This window comes from Gigantopelta aegis, chromosome 12 (genome assembly GCF_016097555.1).
Source record: "Gigantopelta aegis isolate Gae_Host chromosome 12, Gae_host_genome, whole genome shotgun sequence".
In the NCBI taxonomy this organism is placed as follows: Eukaryota; Metazoa; Mollusca; class Gastropoda; order Neomphalida; family Peltospiridae; genus Gigantopelta; species Gigantopelta aegis.
In genome coordinates, this window is record NC_054710.1 from 39,385,316 (window position 1) to 39,401,487 (window position 16,172).

Consider the following 16,172-nt stretch of genomic DNA (forward strand, 5'->3'; position numbering starts at 1 on the left):
GTTAAATAAAACGTTTCCTTCCTTCCATCCATCAACCTTCAGAGTTTTCATGGTTGGCTCCCACCCCAATGAAATCTTTTTCCCCTTAACTTTATATATTGGCCTGTCTTAACAGGACTTACTAAGAGTTGAAGTTTGTCATAATTGGTTGGTTCAAACATGTAACAAAATAAAACATTTTTAATTAATCTCTTCTTCTTTTTTTCAGATGTCAAATTGTCTGACAGCGCCATCTATACTTGCAAAGCAGTTTCAGAAACAGGGGAGACAAATTGGGCTGCTCAACTTACTGTTGCAAGTGAGTATACATTCAGTTGTAACCTTGTGTAATAGTGGAAGTCTATCAGCCACTGAAAATTGTCACCTGCCTCCTATTAATGAATACTGAGTAGATAATATAAGTTGTATAAGTTAAAAATTATAGTCCGGGAATAAGAGTTTTGTTATAGTGTAAGTAACCAATGGGATTACATAAAGGCAAGACAATACCTATTATAACTTTTTTTTAAATACTATTTTTAACTTTCAGATCAAGGCCCATACCATCGGACACAGAAGCCATCCACATTTCCGGACGCCCCGTTGAAGCCTTTTGTTACAGATGTGACGGACGCGACCGTAGATCTGACCTGGCAGCCGGGCAGAAACCCTGGAGACTCCCCCGTCTTCGCGTTCATCGTCGAGTACTTCAGTCACGAGACCTCACAGGTGAGAGTTCAGCAAAGTCGATTTAGACCCTATAGTTTCAACATAGTTGATTTAGCCCCCAGTTTCAGCAAATTCGATTTAGACCTAGTTTCAGCAACATTAGCAAAGTCAATTTAGACCTGTTTCAGCAAAGTCGATTTAGACCCTATAGTTTCAGCAAATTCAATTTAGACCCTATAGTTTCAACAAAGTCGATTTAGACCCTATAGTTTCAGCAAAGTCGATTTAGACCCTATAGTTTCAGCAAATTCAATTTAGACCCTATAGTTTCAACAAAGTCGATTTAGACCCTATAGTTTCAGCAAATTCAATTTAGACCCTATAGTTTCAGCAAATTCAATTTAGACCCTATAGTTTCAGCAAATTCAATTTAGACCCTATAGTTTCAGCAAATTCAATTTAGACCCTATAGTTTCAGCAAATTCAATTTAGACCCTATAGTTTCAGCAAATTCAATTTAGACCCTATAGTTTCAGCAAATTCAATTTAGACCCTATAGTTTCAGCAAATTCAATTTAGACCCTATAGTTTCAGCAAATTCAATTTAGACCCTATAGTTTCAGCAAATTCAATTTAGACCCTATAGTTTCAGCAAATTCAATTTAGACCCTATAGTTTCAGCAAATTCAATTTAGACCTAGTTTCAGCAAATTCAATTTAGACCCTATAATTTCAGCAAATTCAATTTAGACCCTATAGTTTCAGCAAATTCGATTTAGACCCTATAGTTTCAGCAAATTCAATTTAGACCCTATAGTTTCAGCAAATTCAATTTAGACCCTATAGTTTCAGCAAATTCAATTTAGACCCTATAGTTTCAGCAAATTCAATTTAGACCCTATAGTTTCAGCAAATTCAATTTAGACCCTATAGTTTCAGCAAATTCAATTTAGACCCTATAGTTTCAGCAAATTCAATTTAGACCTAGTTTCAGCAAATTCAATTTAGACCCTATAATTTCAGCAAATTCAATTTAGACCCTATAGTTTCAGCAAATTCGATTTAGACCCTATAGTTTCAGCAAATTCAATTTAGTCCCTATAGTTTCAGCAAATTCAATTTAGTCCCTATAGTTTCAGCAAATTCAATTTAGACCCTATAGTTTCAGCAAATTCAATTTAGACCCTATAGTTTCAGCAAATTCAATTTAGACCCTATAGTTTCAGCAAATTCAATTTAGACCCTATAGTTTCAGCAAATTCAATTTAGACCCTATAGTTTCAGCAAATTCAATTTAGACCCTATAGTTTCAGCAAATTCAATTTAGACCCTATAGTTTCAGCAAATTCAATTTAGACCTGTTTCAGCAACATTAGCAAATTCAATTTAGACCCTATAGTTTCAACAAAGTCTATTTAGACCCTATAGTTTCAACAAAGTCTATTTAGACCTGTTTCAATAAAGTCTATTTAGACCCTATAGTTTCAACAAAGTCTATTTAGACCCTATAGTTTCAGCAAATTCAATTTAGACCCTATAGTTTCAACAAAGTCTATTTAGACCCTATAGTTTCATCAAAGTCAATTTAGACCTAGTGTCATCAAAGTCAATTTAGACCTAGTTTCAGCAAATTCAATTCAGACCTAGTGTCATCAAAGTCAATTTAAACCTAGTGTCATCAAAGTCAATTTAGACCTAGTGTCATCAAAGTCAATTTAGACCTAGTTTCAGCAAATTCAATTCAGACCTTAGTATATAGTTTCAACAAAGTTTATTTAGACCCAATAGTTTCAACAACGTTGATTTAGACCCTATAGTTTCAGTAAAGTCGATTTAGACCCTAGTTTCAGCAAAGTCAGTTTAGACCCTAGTTTCAGCAAAGTCAGTTTAGACCCTATAGCTTTAACTTGTGAAAATGGGACACGAAAGGCGACACCACATGATACAAGTGCATCATACGAGAATATCCATGAGAAGAACTGATTGCGACAAAATAACCATTACAGATTTCATCGGTTATAGGCAATCATCGATTCTCTTGGTGGTGTCACCTTAAGTCTGGTCAATCTACAATCCTGTAACACGTCTAGATAAAGTTATAATAGAGTGTGGTCCTTAACCATACATCCGACGCCATATAACCATAAATAAAATGTGTTGAGTGCATCGTTAAATAAAACATTTCCTTCCTTTCTTCATTTGACGTCATGACGTCTACGTCATTTTCTGAGGTTTATCAAAGAATAGCATTTGTTTTTTTGTAATTCCTACAACAGCGGAAAGTTTCTAATTATATGTGTTGTGTTATTTGTTGTTACAGGGCTGGGTGGTGGCTTCTGACTCGATCACACGGGAAACCTACACAGTCCGCAACTTGAAGCCCCAGACGAGTTACGTGTTTATTGTCCGAGCGAAAAACTCTCACGGAATCAGTCTGCCCAGTCCAATATCGGACGATGTCTTAACACGAGGTGAGTCTTTACCATCAATTTTAGTTGAGTTTTTTGTTTTCGCATAAACTTCAGTTTAATTTGCAAATGTTTTTATATTGCCCATAGCTTTAATTGTTTTGTTTTTCAAATAACCTTTAGTTTTATTTGCATATGGTTTTATATTGCCCTCAGTTTTAAATGGTATATTTTCATATCACCCTCAAATTTGGCTGGTACATTTCCAGTGTTTTTCTAATCTTTAACTTATATTTTCTCTATTTACTCAAATTTTCCAAGTTCTCCAAATTTCTGTATAATCCTACGGTTTAATTTTGATTTATCTTGTATAATCCCAAATTTGACTTCAGGGCTCCAACTTAACGACGGCACCGACGGCAATTGCCATTGTTGAGATATACATCGCCATAGGTAGAGAGCATCACCGAGGACACTTTTGTGTCGTCGGTAAAACTCCTCAATAATGGCGAAATGTACATTATCTGCTAATATTTAACATTTTCACATTTGAAATATATTTACATATACAGCAAAATAACCTTTCATTCATATTTATTTTCTTCAAATATTTTGCCATAGGCAGGCTTAAAATTGCTATCAGTGGGCTGTTTCACCCATGGCTATTCTTTTAACAATTGCCGTGGAAGACAAATTGTTACATTCGAGCCCTGTACTTTCAGTAAGGGGTGTCCATATGGTCATTTTTATTTATTAGTTTTTAATGAGAATCATAGGCAGAAAAAATCAGTTTGTTTTAAATTGCTTTTCTTTAATTTTTTTTAAAATTTATGTTATTTTGATCATGTTAAATTCCATTTTAAAACACTTTAGGTTTTTTTAATAACATTTTATTGTAATTACTTTCAGAAAATTCTGTTTTTAGAACACCTAATTTTGATTACTTTTAGAAATTCTGTTTTTAGAACACCTAATTTTGATTACTTTTAGAAATTCTGTTTTTAGAACACCTAATTTTGATTACTTTTAGAAATTCTGTTTTTAGAACACCTAATTTTGATTACTTTTAGAAATTCTGTTTTTAGAACACCTAATTTTGATTACTTTTAGAAATTCTGTTTTTAGAACACCTAATTTTGATTATTTTTTAGAAATTCTGTTTTTAGAACACCTAATTTTGATTACTTTTAGAAATTCTGTTTTTAGGAACACCTTATTTTGATTACTTTTAAAAATGCTGTTTTCCTAACACCATATTGTTGTTATTTTCAGAGCGGAGGAAAGGCAACAAGCCGATAACTCTCCCGAAGGCAAAGATTCAACAACAGCTGCAGGGTATGGTGGTTGAGATTCAGAAGGGAGAAGCTGTCAACGCGACGGCCATTAAAGTTTCTTGGCGGGTGAGTGTTTTAATTTGTACACGTCATTTACGATTGCAGTTACCTTTCATTCCACTAAGTCATATCAACTATTAGCCCCATTTTAGTTTTGGCAAACCATTCTAAATTATGTGTCAAATTACCTTCATGAAATTATGCAACAATTTCTACTTGACTTTAATCCTATGGGACATTTGCAAATTCAATAGCACAAAACCAACCCCTCACCCGCTACCCACTCTGGTCGGGCTACTTGTGCTCCCTTGCACCACCCCTACAGGGGGCAGGATTTAGCTCAGTCGGTTGAGTACTCACCTGAGGGGCTTGCATCGCAGGATCGAACCACCTTGGTGGATCCATTCAGCTGATTGGAGACATTAAAGGATACGACGTGAGTTTTATTAATTTTAGTCCGTGTATTTCTCATTTATACCCATCTGCATGCTTCTATCCTATTAAGGTTCAAGTACACTATCCTGGGCACACACCTCAGCTATCTGGGTTGCCTGACTAGGACAGGGGATTAATGGTTAGCTTGTTTATTTCCATGTTCCAACCAGTGCACCATAACTGGTATACCAAAGGCTGTGGTATGTGCTATCCTGTCTGTGGGAAAGTGCATATAAAAGATCCCTCGTTGATAATGGAAAAAAAATATAGCAGGTTTCCTGTACATGTCAGAATTACCAAATGTTTGATATACAACAGGTAGTGATAAATTAATCAATGTGCTCTAGTGGTATCTTTAAACAAAAGAAATTTATAACTTGTCACAGTGCACTGAAATCATTTATGGTAGGTGAGTCATTTAATTCTGGGTAATTCTTGACTTTTCTTTTTTAAATTTTAATTTTAATGTTCGGAACAGAATAAACTCTTCATTTATAGGTTTTTTGTTTAACAAAGGGTAAGATGCAATTCAGAGCAGAATAAACTGTTTGTGTATTTACATCATATTTCTTTTTACATTTTTAGATTCTCAAAGGGAAAGATGCAATTCAGAGCATAATAAACTATTTGTTTATTTATGTTATGTTTTTTAACATTTTTAGGTTCTCAAAGGTAATGATGCTATTCAGAGCAGAATAAACTATTTGTGTATTTACATGGGTTTTTAAAAAATATTTTTAGGTTCTCAAAGGGAGAGATGCAATTGGTGGATTTTACATCCATTACAAACACATCTTGTCCTTCCACAATATGAAGTATGGGAAAGAGCAGCAGTTGACCCTGGATGACCCGTACCGCACGTCGTTCGTACTGCAGGGTTTATACAGTGCGGCCTGGTACGAAATCTGTATCCAGGCATACGGCAGGAACGTCAAGTCGCAGTGCAGCAGTTCACTCAAGGTTATCACCAAAGAATCAAGTGAGTTGTGTAGAAAATAGTATTTTTTAAAATTTACTAATCATGTGGACCATAAGTTATCATAAGATGTGTAGAAAGTACTATTTCTGTTTTCACATACCAATACATTTTACCATCATCATACATTGTATAGAAAGTACGATTTTTGTTTTCACTACCAATACATTTTACCATCATCATAAGTTGTATAGAAAGTACTATTTCTATTTTCACCTACCAATCAATTTTACCATCATCATAAGTTGTGTAGAAAGTACTATTTCTATTTTCACTTACAATCAATTTTACCATCATCATAAGTTGTGTAGAAAGTACTATTTCTGTTTTCACATACCAATACATTTTACCATCATCATACATTGTATAGAAAGTACGATTTTTATTTTCACTACCAATACATTTTACCATCATCATAAGTTGTATAGAAAGTACTATTTCTATTTTCACCTACCAATCAATTTTACCATCATCATAAGTTGTATAGAAAGTACTATTTCTATTTTCACCTACCAATCAATTTTACCATCATCATAAGTTGTGTAGAAAGTACTATTTCTATTTTCACTTACAATCAATTTTACCATCATCATAAGTTGTGTAGAAAGTACTATTTCTATTTTCACTTACAATCAATTTTACTTACCTATCAGTTAAGTCATCATCATAAGATGTGTAGAAAGTACTATAGTCTTTCCCACAGACATTGCCTTTTTTCATATTTTTAAATTTACTACAAGCTATATTGTATTTATAGTTGTATTTCTTTCTTTTTTCAAAACGTTTTTATTTTTCTTGTCGTCAGATCAAACAGAAATTATTTACAAAAAATATTATTGTAGGAGGATGGGATGGACTATAGTTTTGTTTTCAATTACCAATCAATTTTACTATCATTATAAGTTGTATAGAAAGTACTTTTTCTGTTTTCACTAACCAATCAATTTGTTGAATTCTGAGATAAATATGGAGATATTCCACGTTTGTGTTATAGCACCATCATCACAAGTTGTGTAGAAAGTACTATTTCTGTTTTCACTCACCAATCAATTTGTTGAATCCTGAGATAAAAATTGTGATATTCCACGTTTGTGTTATAGCACCATCATCACAAGTTGTGTAGAAAGTACTATTTCTGTTTTCACTAACCAATCAATTTGTTGAATCCTGAGATAAAAATTGTGATATTCCATGTTTGTGTTACAGCACCATCATCACAAGTTGTGTAGAAAGTACTATTTCTGTTTTCACTAACCAGTCAATTTGTTAAATCATGAGATAAAAATGGTGATATTCCACGTTTGTGTTATAGCACCATCATCACAAGTTGTGTAGAAAGTACTATGTTTGTTATCACTAACCAGTCAATTTGTTGAATCCTGAGATAAAAATTGTGATATTCCACGTTTGTGTTACAGCACCATCATCACAAGTTGTATAGAAAGTACTATTTCTGTTTTCACTAACCAATCAATTTGTTGAATCCTGAGATAAAAATTGTGATATTCCATGTTTGTGTTACAGCACCATCATCACAAGTTGTATAGAAAGTACTATTTCTGTTTTCACTAACCAATCAATTTGTTAAATCGTGAGATAAAAATGGTGATATTCCACATTTGTGTTACAGCGCCGTCATTACAAGTTGTATAGAAAGTACTATTTCTGTTTTCACTAACCAGTCGATTTGTTAAATCCTGAGATAAAAATTGTGATATTCCACATTTGTGTTACAGCGCCGTCATCACCCCCAGAGAATGTCGTCATCCACAAAGACGACGCCTCCATCTACCTGCGCTGGTCTCCTCCACCGCTGCAGTTCCGCAATGGAGACATTAAAGGATACGATGTGAGTTTTATTAATTTTAGTCCGTTCATTTCTCATTTATACCCATCTGCATGCTTCTATCCTATTAAGGTTCAAGTACACTATCCTGGGCACAAAGCTCAGCTATCTGGGTTGCCTGACTAGGACAGGTGGTTAATGGTTAGTTTGTTAGTGATTATGCTCCAGCCATTGCACCACGACTGGTACATCAAAGGCTGTGGTATGTGCTATCCTGTCTATGGGATGGTGCATATAAAAGATCCCTTGATGCTAATCAAAAAGAGTAGCCCATGAAGTGGCACCAGCAGATTTCCTCCCTCAATATCTGTGTGGTCCTTAACCATATGTCTGACGCCATATAATCGTAAATAAAATGTGTTGAGTGCATTGTTAAATAAAACATTTTCTTCCTATCCTATTAAGGTTCAAGTACACTATCCTGGGCACACACCTCAGCTATCTGGGTTGCCTGACCAGGCCAGGGGGTTCATGGTTAGTTTGGTTAGTGGTTAGTAAGAGAGAAGTCTGTACATGGTTACTGGTAACTGTTTATTTCGATCCCTGATTACAAACTGTTCCCTGATTCAGATTTACTGCATGGACAACGACAAGAAGCACAACTGTAGTTTCCGCACCAACAGCACGATGAACTTCGCGCAGGTCAAACACGTCGACTCGGAGCTCACCTACAGAATCCGCATCGCCGCCAGAACCAGCAAGGGTGTCGGAGTCTGGAGCAAGACATTCGTTGTGGGTACGTATCTTTTAGATTTACCATGAGGGTGTGTACCACCAAATAAAACCACACAGATGACAATAGTAACAGTGTGTGTATCAAGACGTTCATCGTGGGTACGTAACTTTTAGATTTACCATAACGGTGTGTACCACCAAATAAAACCACATAGACGACAATTGTAACATGGGCTAAATTGTTATCGAGTGTAGAGCAAGACTTTTGTCGTCTGTATGTATATTTTAGATTTACCATAAGGGTGTATACCACTAAATAAAATTACATAGACGACAATAGTAACAGAGTGTGTATCAAGACGTTCGTCATGGGTACGTATCATTTAGATTTACCATGAGGGTGTGTACCACCAAATAAAACCACACAGACGACAATAGTAACAGAGTGTTGGGCAAGACGTTCATCGTGGGTACGTGCTATCCTATCTGTGGAATGGTGCATATAAAAAATCCTTTGCTACTAATGAAAAAATGTAACGGGTTTCCTCTCTAAAACTGTATGTCAAATGTTTGACATTTACTGGTAATAGCCAAGAATAAATTAATGTACTTTAGTGGTGTTTTTAAACAACAAAACCTTTTTAATCAACGATGGATATAAATACTACCACCCCTCACCCTTAGGTAAATCAGAAAACAATGGATAGAAAGTTGGGTGCACCTTGAACCGTGACCCGCTGACATGCTATTTGGGGTACCAGTTTTTCATTCCAGCCAATGCTCCACAACTGATGTAATAAACAAAAACCTATTTTTAACTGTCCATTTTCCTCAAAAGTAATGTTTAAATGTTTATGACTTTCAGCATCTGATAAGGGAACTTCTGCTTTGAAGTCAAATTGCAATACATTGTTCACTAATAAAATTTTGGTTTAGGAGAGCTTTAAGGGTTTTAAAAAAAAACTAAAACTTTTCATGATTTTAAAATATTTTTTACATGAGAGTTCATTGCACTTGCTGAACTCTGTCTGTCTTTCTCTCTCTGTCTATCTGTCTCTCTCTCTCTGTCTATCTGCCTCTCTCTCTCTCTCTCTCTCTCTCTCTCTCTCTCTCTCTCTCTCTCTCTGTCTATCTGCCTATCTCTCTCTCTCTCTCTCCCTCCCTCTCTCTCTCTCTCTCTCCCTCCCCTCCCTCTCTCTCTCTCTCTCTCTCTCTCTCTCTCTCTCTCTCTCTCTCTCTCTCTCTCTCTCTCTCTCTCTCTCTCTCTCTCTCTCTCTCTGAGTCTCTGTCTCTGCTGAATATTAGTTTAAGATAATGGTTTTGTTACAACAAGAAACGGTTGACAAGTCTGTATGAGTCACATTCCAGCACATGTTAACAATGGCACAGACACAAGTGCCTGAGTGCCAAATGAGTCACAGAAAAACATGTTAATTATCTGCCCTGACAGGAACTCTTTTGTGTCTGTCAAAATGAGGAATTTTGTTTTAGTTTGAAGTGGAAACAGTTTTAGGAAGTTTTATTCCAATTGCATCCTGGGGCAAAATACAATTTAGATTGCAACCGATACTGATTTGACATTTTAAAAATTAAGTTTTGAGGGATTTTGTTTCATTATTAAGTAGTTATAGCTACAAATACAATTTAGAAAATGCATTTGATTTTGGGGGGAATTGGTTGATATTTGTGAACCAGTTTTTCTGAATTGTTTTACGACTTGTAAAAAAAACTGGTCAGGTTAAAATTAAATTAATGATATTCAAAATTCTGGCATGAGTGAATGTTAATTATATGAAACTGAATTACAACATTGATGAAAGTCATTGGTCCAAGGTAATCTTGTTTTGCATAAATTGCAGCTGGAGCTACTAAAAACAACAGACCAATCAGAAATGCATCATATTTTCCAAAAATGATAATTTAAGAAAAACTTTTATAAGTCAGTGTTCGAGATTAATTTTTTTTGGCCAGTATCCCAGTTGGATACTAACATTTCAAAATCTGGTATCCCACCTGAGAATTTAGTATTATATGTATCCCAGTGGGTTCTTGAAGTCTGGTATCCAAAATTAAATTCTGGTATCCCCGGGATATCGGGATACCATTAATCTCGAACACTGTAAGTGGTCTGTAAATTTAATTGTTAAAGGCAGGCAGGACATAGCCCAGTGGTAAAGCACTCGCAATCGATTTAGGATTCAAAATATAAATATTTAGTTTTTTAAAAAGACTAAAATTGCTCAGAAGACCTAGACCTTAACTGTGTTTGAAAAATAAACATATAAAAAAAAATTCTGTTAAAATTAAATAACATTTATCTACTTGATTTTGTCATCACTGATTCAGGCGAAATAAAAATAAAATTATTCTATTCTGTAAGAACTATTTTATAAGAGTATGATTTATCTTCAGGATTTTCCTCCACAGGTTCAGAGCACTCTTGTAAAATTCAGAAAAAAAATAATAACAATGTCTGTTGAAATCACTCTGTTTTACAGAGAAGTGATTTTATAGATTTTATTTGATTTCAATGTTGTTAGCATAAAATAATTTTCACCAAGTAGATTGGATTTGTATGCATCTGAAATGCATAAGGTTGTTCTTTTTATGGTACTTTTAAGCTTTTTAAAGATTATTTCAGTTTTTGTTTTTTTTAATAGCTATCACATCCCAGATTTCAGTTTTTGTAATTCTTTATGCCAGTACCAGTGAGAGAAAATTATCACAACATGCATTACGACAAAAGTGAATTGCTCTTGGACTAAAAGTGAAATCTTCTGTTCCATAAAGCCATCAAGATGGATCCCTTCCTTGCCCTAGCTTTCATTGGTCCCATGTTCAGCAAACAAACAATAGCAATGAAAGAGCACTTCATCACTGCAAATGATGGGGGCTAAGACGGTGATCCACTACAAAAGACTTTGTCCACACAGAAACAATTGTGTTTTTAATGCAATCCTCCAGCCGCTGACCTTTCTCAACCCTGAAAGCCTTCTCCAAGTGATGGGTCTCATTTTAATTTTTCTATTCTTCTCTGCAAAAGAGCCGTGTAAGAAAGACAATTCGCTTTTTGGGGGGTTCGAGGGTATTTTTCTTTTTTCTTGAAGGCCAAATAATACAAGTTGCCTGGCATTAATTACATACATTAAAGTCTTGTCGGCGGAGAGTGTCTGTAAATTGTGAATTAATTGAGTTTGTGTAGTGTAATAATATTGGGCTAATCAGGTTATAACGGACGGTGACAGCTAACTAGACGGTGTGTGCTGAAATGTCCTGTCGTCCAATCTGCATAATTATCGTAACGTCTTGAAAACTGAAATTCTTTTACTGTGGGTTCGAGGGTAATCCATCAAGTGTTGGTTATTATGCGTTTGTCAGGATGTTTTGTTGGAAGGGGAGTTCACTCCGCAGTATCACTGTCTAGAGAGCTTTTGTTCATCACAAGATTCGTTTCACTCTGTCAGGAAGAATTTTTTCTCTTTTTTCTTCTTCTTTTGTTCTGTGATGGAAGGTCACGTTTTGTGAAAAAAAGTGATTTGTCTTAATTAAACGTTTTTTTCATAAAGATTTCAGTGCCAAAAAAAAGAGAACAAAATAAGGAAATCTTTGCATTATGTTAAGAACTGGAATTTTTTTTTCTCTTTATATAAAGTTTATTTTTGTGTGTGATTTTTTGTTGTTGTGATTTTGTTTTAAAAGAGAGATTTTTTAACTTAAAAAATAATTTTGTTTTAATACAGGTAATTATTTTACTTAGAGTTGTTTTTGTGGGGTTTTGTTGTAAATTTGGGTTATTTGATCTTTAATTTAGAATTTTTTAGTTAGTTAATTTTTTTATTTGATTAGACCATCTTACATCCTGGCTTAGAATGACAGCATGTTTTTTTAAAGGATTTTAAATAGATAATTTTGTTTTAAAAAGAAAAGTTTTATTAACATTTGAAATATACATATGTTTGCATGCACTGCTGCATAACAAAGTCGACATGTGTTAGCCAGACAAAATGCAACATAATAAATTCTAATTAAAATTGCTAATTGATTGCCTAATAAAACATTTTATTGTGAAATACATTCCCAGGCTAGAATGCAGGATTTCTGAAAGGGGGTGGGTGTGGGTTCCAAATGTGATGACTGATCTCTCCTTATACACAGCACGCCTCTTACAGCATTTAGAACAGTTAATATAATCACATCATCCCTTAAAGGTTATGGTCGGTTTTCAAAAAAGGGAGGGTCCGGACTCCCTTGATTCTCTCCCCCTCTCCCCCCCCCCCCCCCCCCCCCACCCCGGATCTGCTACTGATTCCCAATTCAATTGATTATTGGTGAAATAACACTGATCAGTTTGCTAATTCTCTTCTTTTATGATTCTTTTATCAAATACTCAGTGATGTGGAACCACATTTATAGAAACCCAATAAAATAAGGGTGCGGGATGTAGCCCAGTGGTAAAGCGCTCGCTTGATACGCAGTCAGTCTAGGATCGATTTCCGTCAGTGGACCCATCGGGCTATTTCTCATTCCAGCCAGTGCTTCACAACTGGTGTAACAAAGGCCATGGTATGTACTATCCTGTGTGTGGGAAGTTGCATATAAAAGAGCCCTTGTTACTAATCGAAAAGAGTAGCCCATGAAGTTGGAGACAGCGGGTTGAGTGCGTCGTTAAATAAAACATTTCTTTCTAATGATATTGTTAAACAAAACAAACTATTTTTGGATAAAAATTTGAAACCACATTTCCAATATAAAACAAACAAAACAAACTTGCTGTTAATGGAAAAATATAGCAGATTTCTTCTAAGACTTCATGTTAAAAACCGATGCCATATAACTGTAAATAAAATGTGTTGAGTGCGTCATTAAATAAAACATTTCCTTCATGTCAAAAACCGATGCCATATAACTGTAAATAAAATGTGTTGAGTGCGTCATTATATAAAACATCTCCTTCATGTCAAAAATTACCAAATGTTTGACATCCAACAGCCAATAATTAATAAATCAATGTGCTCTAGTGATGTTGTTAAACGAAACAAACTATTTTTGGATATAAATTTAAAATAAAACATTTTTTAATATAAAACACAAATTATAATAATTAATCCCCAGTTTTATTTTGTTAACCCTAAAAGTGCCCCAATGAGTCAGCGTTATATTTAATAATGAGCTGCCTGTGTTGAATGGCAACACTCTTGGAGTGCACTCCTTTAGTCGGCAGTAAATGAATTTACCTCGTCTAATGATCCACGCTCTAATCGCATGTCACTAAATTATTTTAACTCGCTAATCAAAGCTATTGTTGAAATGGAGATAGCGAGTGACAAAGAGTTGTTTTTTTATCTCGTCTTCATTTTTCCTCGTTCCAATCAGAATTCAATCAGTCTATCAGGAGAGGTAAGTTTGACAGTTCGCGACTTTATTGTTTCTTTAACTTTTGTATCTCGAGCGAATTTGCGTCTTGTTACATCATGATTGCGGGGCCGTTTTGGCCCCTCATCCGGCACGTGTGGCATTAAGGGCTCTGGAATCTGCCCTCGCTCTTCATTTGAGAGATGTGATATGAAACAAAGGCCATATTTCATGGGATCCATGACAGGAAGACAATGGAGAGATTTCGCTACTACTCTCTCAATGACAGATTCATACTGTTCATGGCCAACCTCAATTGTTTTGTGACCCGCGTCTTTTGTTTCCCCGCAATCGCATTTCGAGAAATCCATTAAGTGGCTAAATTGACTAAACCATCCCATCGGCAGTTAAAAAGAGGACGGTGTTGTTTTTTGGGAAATGTCATTAAGATTTTGAAATCGCTGAAGTAATTAATCGCCATCTTTGTAACGGTTTCAATGACGACCTTATTTGACCTTTTGTCGAAACAAAACCAAGCAGTATGATACAATTGGCATGCACTTAATTGCGTATCGGCCACAACATGAAACTTCTAATACCATAATTCTTTGCAAACAGATTTGTGCATTCATGGAAATGATCTGCTCATTTTATAGTTAAATACGGCAGAAATAATTCACCACAACTATGAAACGTTCGTCTTTGTTCAGCTTGCAACCTTTTATTTTTTTAAAACTAACAAAAAATTGTGTATTTTTATTTTTAAATAAATTGGATTAAAGACCAATGGTTCGCCACAACTTTGAAATGTTCATCTTTATTCAGCTTGCAAGACTTTCTTTCTTTAAAAGTAACAAAAAATTCATATTTTTAAGTTTAGATAAATTGGATAAAGGACTAATGGTTCTTTTTGAATTTTCAACCATGGCTAAGAATATGACGAATGTGACAGCTTACAAATCAGAAAAGCGGATGATATTTCCCATCATTCTTAGATTGTAAGGTCACTCGGTTTACTTTGATGGCTAAATGGGAAAAAAATTCAACTTGAAATATAGATTTTCCCAGCTAAAGACATAGTTTTTCCATCAAGCTATCTGCTGTCTTGATTACTTCCCTTTTAAGTAGCTCTTCTGTGACAAAGGATCATAAATTTTATGAGTTACTCTTTTGATTAAGTCATTTTCTCAGGTCGATGGCTATGTTAATGGAAGAAACATTTCTTTGAGAAGTGGTGCGAAATTAATGAAATTAAACGTTTCGTTAAGAATATCATTTATCAAAAGCCTAACGATGTTTGCATATAGAAGGGGAAAAAACCCAAATAGCAAGAACAGTAATTTAAAAATAGTTGTTTTGCTGTAATCTGACCCAGCCGTTTTTGTATATGTGTTTGGTTGTTAAATGTATTTTATTTTTTAAATATTATATTTTGAAAAAGGAAGAAAAATAATGTGAAATAACAACAAAATTAAACGTTCTGTTAAGAATATAATTTTTCAAAAGCTTAACGATGTTTGCAAATAGAAGAGGAGGGAAAAAAAACCAAATAGCAAAAACATTAATTTACAAATATTTGTTTTGTTGTAATTTGACCCACCAGTTTTAGTATATGTATTTGGTTGTTTGGTTCATATTTTATTTTTCAAATATATTTTTAAAAAGAAGTAAAAGAACTTGAAATAACAAAAAAATATTGCCTGGAAACATGCACATTTATTATCAATATGGTTCAACATAACTGAGTTAATAATAATCATATGAAGCACACGTGTAATAACAAGTGTAATGACGTAGTTTTGGGGGGCGACATCATAACATGACATTGCTTCTCCAGTCCTAGCTCAGACTGTGTATTTTAAATATGACATCGTTTCATCATCTCCTTCTAGTTGTGGCTGAAACATTTTGAGTTATTCATAAAGAAAACAACAATAATAATATGGATAATAAAGAAATTATTACACTCACGTGTGAGTTGTACTGATTTTATGAAACTTGTGTCAGAATTCATGTATGACACGTGTACCTGATAAAACTACAGTCAGTGTCTTTAATAACTGGCAGTTAATATGTGCACCTGACTATAACTGTATGTTAAATGTTTTCTTTGTTTTTTGTTGTGTTCAGGCCCGGAGCAGCCTAACATCATGAAGGAACCATGGTTTATCGGGATGCTCATTGCAACTATCGGCGGCACGCTGTGGCTCGCGCTCTGCATTTTCAGCATCTGGCTGTGTCGCAAACGCAAAAACCGCAAGAAGCTCATTCAGAATGGAATGTACAGCGGTAAGCTGAATTATCACATTTTGGAAATTAAAACTGGAGTTTTTAAGTCAAAATTTTGGGGAGCTCATTTTGTATAACTAACTGTGGATTGCTTATTTAGAATTTGGTTTATATATACAGGGAAACCCCTCTAAACCAGACACTGTCGGGACCAAGTAAAATGTCCAATATTAATAGGTATCCAGTTTAGAGAGGTTAAGTTCTGTATC

At 34.6% G+C, this 16,172-nt stretch overlaps 1 protein-coding gene across 8 annotated transcripts in view; it reads left to right on the plus strand.

The window, feature by feature from the left end:
- Window positions 1–16,172, plus strand: part of LOC121386187 (roundabout homolog 1-like) — a 254,179-nt gene that overhangs the window by 209,686 nt on the left and 28,321 nt on the right. For all 8 annotated transcript variants that reach the window (XM_041517014.1, XM_041517013.1, XM_041517020.1 and 5 more), the window contains exons 10-17: window positions 209–298; window positions 530–708; window positions 2,969–3,119; window positions 4,329–4,456; window positions 5,567–5,804; window positions 7,538–7,650; window positions 8,218–8,383; window positions 15,805–15,963. In XM_041517014.1, coding sequence (XP_041372948.1) covers window positions 209–298; window positions 530–708; window positions 2,969–3,119; window positions 4,329–4,456; window positions 5,567–5,804; window positions 7,538–7,650; window positions 8,218–8,383; window positions 15,805–15,963 — 1,224 coding nt within the window. The remainder of the gene's footprint in view (window positions 1–208; window positions 299–529; window positions 709–2,968; window positions 3,120–4,328; window positions 4,457–5,566; window positions 5,805–7,537; window positions 7,651–8,217; window positions 8,384–15,804; window positions 15,964–16,172) is intronic.